Below are 9,515 nucleotides of genomic sequence, written 5' to 3'. Positions count from 1 at the left end.
TTCTCTTTATATTTGGGGCATTTGGGTTGACTTCTTATATATATATATATATATATATATATATATATATATATATATATATATATATATATTTTGTCCTCTTTTGATTCTTTGGGTCCGTAGAACTGTGTCATGCATATTTACATTAAAAAAAGGTAAAAGACATGGACATTCCATAAAATTTGGTAAAAATACGTTGACCTCTTTGAAATTTTAAAAATTTGAGGGGCCTCCTTTAAGATTTCAAGATTTTTAGAAATCTTCCCTAAGATTTGTCAAAAAGACACGTACTTTTCATTGTGAATTGCTAAAATATAAGTCTTGTGAGTAGAGGTTTGAATCTTTTTGGCAAATCTCATGAGAAGTATGTGACATTTTTAAAATTTCAAAGAAAGTTGATAGAATTTTTAAAATCTCAAGGGAGACACCCGTCTTATTACCAAACCTTAGGAGAGATGAGTGTCTTTTGCCCTTAAAAAAAAAAAAAAAAAAGACAATAATATGACAATCAAGCTTTGTTAGGACTTACAGGAGCTCTGGTTGAGTTTGGCCATTGAACTTTGCTAATGAATAAACAGCTTCTACTAATCGAATTTAACAACTAAGCTCTAATTGAAATAAATAAGCAATGCTTGAATTAAACAACTAAGCTATACTTAGGTTAGACAATTGAGCTCTATTCAAAATAAATAGGACAAACCTTAATTGAGATGAAAAACCCCTATGATAATCACAAAAAATCTATAATCACACACACACACACACACACACACACACACACATATATATATATATATATATATTAATATAGATTTGAGTATCAAAGAAGGTCATGGCGACACTAGGAGTCTCCTAAGTTTTTTTTTTTTTTTTTCTCTTGGTTGCAAGTAATCGTCCCAATCAGTGGACACAAAGATCAGAGTACAAATTTTGATGCCAACAAATATAACATTCATTTTTATGCACATTTGAAAATAGTTAAGACTTGTTTAGTAATGAAAAATACTTTTTATTTTCATTTTATAATTTTTATGCACATTTGAAAATAGTTAGGACTCATTTAGTTATGAAAAATACTTTCTATTTTCTATTTTTTAGTTTTTCAAAAAATATAGAATTTTAAACTTATCTTTTACTTTTCCAAATTCGTATTTAAAAGATGTAAAAACAATTTGTTTAATTTATTTTTATTTTAAATTTCAAAATAATTATAAAAAAAGTTACTTTTCTACTTTTTCAAATATTACATAAGATAGTATTTGGGATCATGGAATTTTGAGGCTTGAATTTGGAACAAATTTAATACATAATTTACACAAATCAAAATTTCATATATGAATTCCGTATTCTGATAAGTAAAGCAAGTTGTAATTTTTTTTTAAAGATATTTTTCCAAATTTTCTATCTAAATTTTGGAAATCAACAATCAAGGTGAATTTTTATAATTTTAAAATTAAAAAAAGAAATTAAAGCCACTCTACAAGCTGCCAACATTTATAGCAAAATTAGCAAATTTTTTTGTAATTATTTAAAAGACTAAAATAAAATATATAAAATATTTTTCATAATTAAAAGAGCACTAAATATTGTTTGTCTTCATTGTAGCAAAAACTCTCCATGCTTTATACCATGCCGGACTCCAAGGCCTTGTTCGAAACTCAAAAAATATTAGAAAAATAAAAAAAAAATATTAAGGAATCCACAATTTCATATTTGGTTATTGAAAAAATTAGAAAAAAAAAATAAAAAAGATACCAAATTCATTAAAAAAATTTTGATTTTACAAATTATTAATATTTGTTTTTCTTAATTTTTAGTCATAAAAACAAATTTTATTTTTAATAGAATTTAATATAGAATAAAAATACAATAAAAATGAGTTTTCTCTTTAGTTTTCTCTCTTTCCTTTTTTTCCCATAAAATTCTTAATCCAAATAGACTATCTGAATAAAAAAAATTAGAGGGAGAGAGAGAGAGAGAGAGAGGAGGAGGAAGTTTTTTCGCGGCTCCATTGTTGGTCTAACTTGTGATTATCCACGCACCCCCTCTTAACTCCGTTATAAAATTATTATATTTTATTTATTTAATAATTATTTAGCCCACAAAGGAAAAAATCTATTTTTATTCCAACATTCTTCTTATTTTGCCAATCAAAACATTGAACTAGTCGACTATTAACCGAACCACGTTTTTCGGGACCAATTGTTTTATCTTTTATTTTTAGTATTTTAAAAAAATTACAAGAATCTCACATTTTTCTAATTTTCTTTGAAAATGTTAGAAAATTAAAAATTAAAATAGCGTTTATGTAATAATTAAAAATCAAATAATAAAAATAAAAATAATTTTTCATGCCTAAACATATTTTTATCTTTTTGAGATTCATTAATGATTATATATTTGGTACACAGGAATGAATAAAATACAATCAAATTTAATTATCACTTAATTTTTTTTTCGCACTTTGTATTCAAAATTTTTATAACATTTACCTATCATTCTATTTTCTTATTTTATAAATTAAATGTAACGTGACGGTCTAATATATGTTTAGTAAATAATTTCCTTTTAGGGTTTCAAGAAAAAATAATAGTAAAATGAAGAAAGTACAATGTTATGGACAATGAGTGTTGATGAAAATATCTATTTCTTTCTTATTTTATATTATTTCATGAATGAAATAATATACACTTTTCCATGAGTGACTTTTTTCTAAATCTTTACGTTCTAATTTAAATTTTATGAAATATTTTGTGAACCAATCAAGAGGCAATACTCAACTTTTCTTTCTCACCTGAACTAAAATCAAAAGTCTCTAATGCTTTATTTATTTATTTTTTTCTACCAATTTACGAGCTGATCCGTCATTTAGGCCTAAGCAAGAATCAAATTATTTTTCAAAATTGATTATCAAAGTAATAATATTTTGCTAAAATAAAATTATAAATTTAGTAGTACCGACAGTGCGTTTGGTTTACAAATCGAGGGTAGTACGGAATCAAAATTGACAGTGTAAATTTTATTTTATTTTTTTCATTTGGCATAAGATAACAAAAATAGAATCGTATTTTGAGCATAATGCTACTCCATCACCTCGTGGAATTTTGATTGTATTTTCAATATATAGGAATCACGATTTTATTCGTAACTTTGTTTTTTCAGAAGACCATAATAAGCTAAAACAAATAATTTTGTACTAAACTACTGCAGAAGAATTTTATTTAGGATGGATCAATGAAGGCTAAACCCTGTCGTACCCGGATGGAATGGAGCAAAAATTATCACTTCATGCTTCCCCTCCTGGTCCAAGTTATTCCAAGCCTAACTCCTCATCCCTCTTACAGCCTCTAATTCCAACTTAACTGGAGCATAACATGAACAATTGCAGGTACCCAAATCATCCTAAGGTCTAGGAGTCAACTTGAAGGGGAGCGACATTTTCATGGATGTCATGCAATGCAAATCAGAATTTTCATAAAGCAAGTAAAAGAATTTGGATGTCATTCCATGATTCATTTTAGTTAGTTTTCTACTAGTAACATGAGCACCGTTACGAGTAAATCAGTAACACTTTGAAAGCAGAAAGAAACTCGAAGCAAATTGCAAAATAAGAGTATAAAAACATAAAAATACAAAAAGCAGAAAATGAGCATACAAAAGAGTAGCAGGAAATAAAAAGAAATCCTAGAAAGATCTCAGGCCATTATCTTGGCCGACCTGACATAGAGGCTGTCCACAACCTTACCAATGTTGGTGATGGTCTCCAGAGTTGCTGGGTAGATTGCGTCTGGCTTCGGATCATCAAAAATTATGAGGCATCCAGCACCCTGATCCAAAGTTCCAGCAAACTTCTTGTCCAGAATCATTTGAGATAACTTCTTCTCCACATGATCAAAAGGCAGTTCAATCAGCTCAGCAATATGTAGAATCTCAACCCTTGAAAAAGGCTCAATCAACCTGCACAGGTTTTGTTCCAGAAGTGTATCGTACAGAGAAGATAAGTGCCTGTGCACGATTGGGTCTTCATCTAACTGAGTCTTAAAATCCTGCAGAGCAGTCTCAAATAATTTCAAAGATCGCTTTGAATGAGCATCAGCAACAGCTTTCATAGCATCTAGTTCTGGCCCAAGATACTGCAGGCCTGCTTTGGAAGAAATTATTCCAGCCACATCGTCAGCTTGGCTCACCATGATCTTGCATAATAACATGTATTTCAGGCTGAAAACTGCCCTAGGGTCTTCAAGGGCATTGAAAGCCTCAAATGCTTCAAAGAAATAGCTGTAAGCCGTTTTGTAATCCTTCTCTTCTGCATGGAGAATACCACTTTGCAAATCTATGGTACCTTGTTGAGCTGGAGGCACATATATAGCATTTGCAGCCGTCCTCGCTGCTGTGAGGGCAGCTTTTGCCTTGGGAAGGTTCCTCAAAGAAAAATGCAGCTTACTTTCCAACAAGTCTATATCAACAAGAAGAAGCTTGTCATCTAACCTCCTCACCTCCTTGACTAAGCTTGAAAGAGTGGTCAAAGCTTCTGAATATTCCTTGTTTTCCATCAATAAAGCAGCAAGCCTTGCCTCAACTCTCTGCCTCAGGAATGTACGCTTTTCTGCACGCGTCCATTGCACCATTTCTCTGCAGAGTGAGATTTGGAGATCAGACGTACCAGGTATCTTGGCAACAGAATCTATGATTCCCCTAACAATCTTGGCAGTTTTAGCCTTGGGAATCACAGAAAAGTAAGGCCTCAGCTGAGTCAGAAGGCTTCGAAGATCCTCTGCTCTATTCTCCTGTCGCAGAAGGTCAGACAGGTTTGTGATGGCCTGTTCTTTAATTCGTAGAGCCTCAGAAGAAGAAGAAGGATTGTCAAGTATGCCGTAAAGAATGGAGATGGCCTGGGATGGGTCCTTAGCTTCCATGGCCTGAGCAATTGAGTCTGTCGTCGCTGGGATATATGAGGTGGACATGGTTGTTACTAGGTGAAAACACCAATCCTGAAAATAGGGATTATGATAATTTATTTCAAAAAGACAAGTGTGATGATGGTCTTTCTGCTAATTTAAGAGGATTCCTTGGTGCAAAAATAACTTAGATAGCATGTACAAAAATACCACATCATTTACACAGGAGGCCGAATTTCAGACTTAAAATTCATTATATATTATAGAAAAGAACAAAAAAATAAAATAAAAAAACAAAAACAAAAAAATTACATAAACAAAAGCAGAAAAATTGTTTTGATTGCTAATGATGCAGATTAGTTGATAAAAATGATGTAGACATACTAGTTGAAAATAAGGAGCAGCAATGAAAAATAAAAAACCCTTACACATGAAGCATTGCACTAATATTAACAATATCATCTGTAACATGAAAAACTGTCAGACAAGCAACAACCTTGACAATCTTAAGAATTAAATTTTCTTGATCCATAAATTGTGTACAACACTGTAGTTAAAAACAGGAAAAAACCTTCGATCTAAAATCAGCTTTATAGACGGTTTTAACACCTGACTTTCCTCAAGTAATTTTACATCAAAATCAATCTCAACTATAAGAATGTGCATTACCAACTACCATGTTGAAAGCTAGCCTACAAGTAATTTGCAGTATGAAGTCATTTTTTTAGCTAAAAGATATCACTAGTAGGCCAGTGCATGTGGCCCATTTTACCAGCTATTTTCCTGTAAGTGCCAATGTGACCCTAAAGAACCAATAAGCCTTGTCTGCAGATTTTGATTCCACGCCTTGAATATTGTGAGACTTATTGGGCCATATATATTTTGGGCATGTCTTCTCTGGGCTAGCTAAAGAATGCTCATTGTTCATAGTACAGCCTTCTCTAAACACCAAAGTGTAAGCTAAAAGCCCACACCATTTCCATTTAACTCCCCAAGTCCACTTTTCGTAAGGCACCGCCCCTTTCATTCCATCTCCTGCACGAACTCCAGCCACCAAACTCATTAGCCTTTGGAATAAAAAATAAAAATCTTTTGCTTTTTCACCTTAGTCTTAATTCCAAAAATTTGAAACATTTGTTGAGTGAATCGCCAGCTAATACCTAATGCTTCCAATCCTCATGCTTCGATAACCCCTTCCTAATCTTCAACCACTGATGACATCTCACCAGGGAACCATTTCACCAACAATGAAGACAACCTGACCCATTAGAGTTGTCTTGTTTTTACTTTCTTTTTGTTTATCTGTTTCCTTGCATAACGGGATAAGATAAAATTTTATTAAATCCAAAGCAAAGTACAAGAAATTTGTGGACAAGACGTCCACATAGAACAATGGACAATGATCAAAAGACCAAAAAGATTACATAAGAGCTCCCCTCCAATCCCTTTGAAGATTGGACGCATCAAACCCCATAAGAAATCAAGAGAATGGACCCAAAAAGAAGCCAAGAAAACCACTCTATCCCATAATGTGGGTCAGATGAGCATCCCCTGAAACTCCTCGCGTTCCTCCCGAGCTAAAGAGTCCAAGTTGATCGCAAAAGCTGCCCCTTTCCATGGAGTGTGTCCCTTTCTGCTTGAACTAAAACCCTTGTAATTCAATAAAAATATCTCTCACATTTTAGGGCACCACCCATACTTCTTTGAGATGGGAGAGCATTCCAAAGGTGCAATGCCACCCTACAGTGAAGAAACAGGTGAGTGTTCATCTAATTGGACTCACTACACATCAAACACATATTGGGACTAAGATCATATAGGGCCTTCTATTTGTAATATGCCATGCATATTGAGTTTGTCCAATGACATGGTCTAGATGAAGGTCCAAAACTTCAAGGGAACCTTCACCTTCCTAATGATTTGGCTCCAAGGGAAATGGTTGGTAGAAGGGAAGGGTGCTTTTATGAGATGCGAGAAGAAAGATTGAGAAGAGTATAGCCTCGAAGAATCAAACTCCCAAACTCTATCATCCCCTAACAAAAACAGTCCAATACGTTTGGTAAGCTCTTCTACCTCTCTTTCTCTCTTTCATTGAGATGCCCATAAATGTGGTAATCCCACAAAAGGATACCCCCGCTCCTTGGGAAAAAGAATAAGGCAATAGGAGCATTGTGAAGAGAAGAAGGCTAGAACAACCAAGGCACCTTCAGCTCAAAACCTCACCCACCAAAATATCCTCCCAAAAGCAAATTCTATTCTATTTTGATTGCACACTTTGAAATGGGTGAGAGAAAAGAATTGACACACAAACTAGAGCATGAAATTCCACGAACAAGCATGCGCCGTAGGGAGTTTACTTCCAAAGGAAATATCACAACCATTTACCAATTAGAGAGATGTTTCTAGAAACCATGTCACCAAAAGACTTCTTCTCTTTGTTTTTTCTTTACTTTTTTTTTTCCTCCTTTTTCTTTGTTTTACTCCTTTCTTATTTTAATACATTTCTTCGTTTGAGCATCCTCAGGCCAGAAGGCACTCCTTCGCAAAGTGAGGGTAGGGGGAGGGTCGTCACAATGTACGCAACCTTACCCCTTCTTTTGTGCGTAAAGTTTATCAACAAAAAAAAAAAGACAATTTGACCCATCAATTTCGACTTGGGTTATGCTCTCTCATGAATAAGAACTCACCATTTCCCACTCTATATAGCCACAACTCAAATGTCTTCTCTTCAACATGAGCTTATCTTCTGCAACCCCCTTCCTTCATGGCCTACAAATGCCATAGTGATGGTTTGAAGCTTTGACGTACTTAGGGAGAAAAATGGGACTTTTTGCGAGATATTCTCCAACCCCTAAGATAATTCATGAGTTTGATTATTCATTAAGTAAAAAGAGTAGGTCAATTTCCACATGATGAGCGCTAGAACATGGGGAGCTCGAGCATGAGAAGCACCATGTATCTAAATGGAGGGAAACTATTAAATCTCTATAAAAAAGAGTGAATTTTCCAAGAATAGTCTGTGTTTTGCAATTGTGAAATTACTTACTTAGCCTCACCTTTTCTTCATAATACTAAATGAGGATTGGGGCTTTTTATGCTTTCACATGCAGCTGATACAAACATGACTCTCACCACCCAATCTCAATATATCTTCCATAGAATGAAACCATCTTTTGGTCTCATGATGTCTCTTTTTTTCTCCTGTTTGTCCTCAATCCCTGATTCTCATCCTCAATCTCTTTGATCATGGTAGGCAGATGATCAATCCATTACGCACAATTTTTTTGCTCAAGAACATAGTGAGAGACACTATGACAAAAAGGCTTTGGATAGACATACTCACATACCTATTCAAAGAAAATGAAAGAACATGTCTAGGCCATAATATCATCCACATTAAACCTCATACTGCTCTTTGACATGGCATAAATTAGTCATTCTCTTTGGCCCTTTTCTCAACTCATTAAACACACCCCGTGGACATATTAATCACCAAAAAAGAATTTATAGGCCACTTTTAAAAGGAAAAGATACGGTCAGTTCAACTCGTTTCAAGAAAGTATGTCAAGCCCATACGGTAAACCTTACACTAGAGGAATACTACATATGGCGAATGAAACACTAGGAGAACAGCCAAATACACAATTTGAAGAATTTTAAGGATTCAACCATTGCATCATTCAACAAAACAGATCCAGTCTTCAATTATCAGAAATTTATTTAAACAAAAGAGAAGATGCGAGAGAAATAACTAATCAAAGAATAAGAATGTCTTGTCAAGACACAGCTAAGTTAACACAATTGCTTTTTGAAGTGCATCGCACAAGTAAAATGCTACTTGTAAAATCATTAATTTCAATGTAACAAACCAATTAAAGACATAAACAAGCAGAAAGCACGATCTATGACTAAATTAGGATACCATAAAACCCTAACTTGTTGAAATTGAAAATAAAAATAGAAAAAAGAAAATTCTTAACCTCCCACGGAACCAGCGAGAGACAGAGAAAGATGCGGCGAATGAAGCTCTGTCGAAGGAGCAGCGAGAAAAGAGATCAGCGAGGGATCACTTACTTCGGCCCCAAGTATCGAAGCAATCGGTCCCAGCGCGAGAGGCTTATTGCCGGAGGAGATGCTGCGCGACGTCGTTTTGGGCAGGCGGAGGCTCCGTTTTTTGAGTTGGTGGCAGCTGCAAATCAGTTTCTAAACTTTGAAATCTGACTTTTTTTTTTTCAACAAAATTCAGTGGTCTATGGTTATGTTTAAAATAAGTGATATTAAGATACTTTCATTATTGAACTATATGATTATTTTTAAATATATTTTTAAATTATTAATAATTATTTTAATTTTTTATAACTAAAATTTTAATATTTTTCTATTAAAAAATAATATAAGATTATTATTTTTAGTTCATAATAATCTTGCAATTAATGTATATTTTAACTCATATATATATTTTTAAGTATATTTTAAAATAAAAATATTATTATTTTATAATTAAAATTTTAAATAATAATTATAATAATTTTTTAATTAAAATTTAAACATTTTCTATTAACTAAAATGATATAGTATTATTTATTAGTTAACAATAATCATGTTATTACTGTATAT

At 33.1% G+C, this 9,515-nt stretch overlaps 1 protein-coding gene across 1 annotated transcript; it reads right to left on the bottom strand.

Moving 5' to 3' along the window:
* Nucleotides 1-3,484: 3,484 nt before the first annotated feature.
* Nucleotides 3,485-8,952, bottom strand: LOC131150335 (26S proteasome non-ATPase regulatory subunit 11 homolog). Its single transcript, XM_058100981.1, has 2 exons — nt 8,879-8,952; nt 3,485-4,991 (listed from the first exon to the last, which is right to left on the bottom strand). The coding sequence occupies exon 2, from the start codon at nt 4,962-4,964 to the stop codon at nt 3,696-3,698; it is 1,269 nt and encodes a 422-aa protein (XP_057956964.1). The 5' UTR covers nt 4,965-4,991; nt 8,879-8,952; the 3' UTR covers nt 3,485-3,695.
* Between the last annotated feature and the right edge of the window lie 563 nt (nt 8,953-9,515).

The sequence above is a fragment of the Malania oleifera genome, chromosome 3, assembly GCF_029873635.1.
Source record: "Malania oleifera isolate guangnan ecotype guangnan chromosome 3, ASM2987363v1, whole genome shotgun sequence".
NCBI classification, from domain to species: domain Eukaryota; kingdom Viridiplantae; phylum Streptophyta; class Magnoliopsida; order Santalales; family Ximeniaceae; genus Malania; species Malania oleifera.
This window is presented reverse-complemented; position numbering and strand designations above follow the sequence as displayed.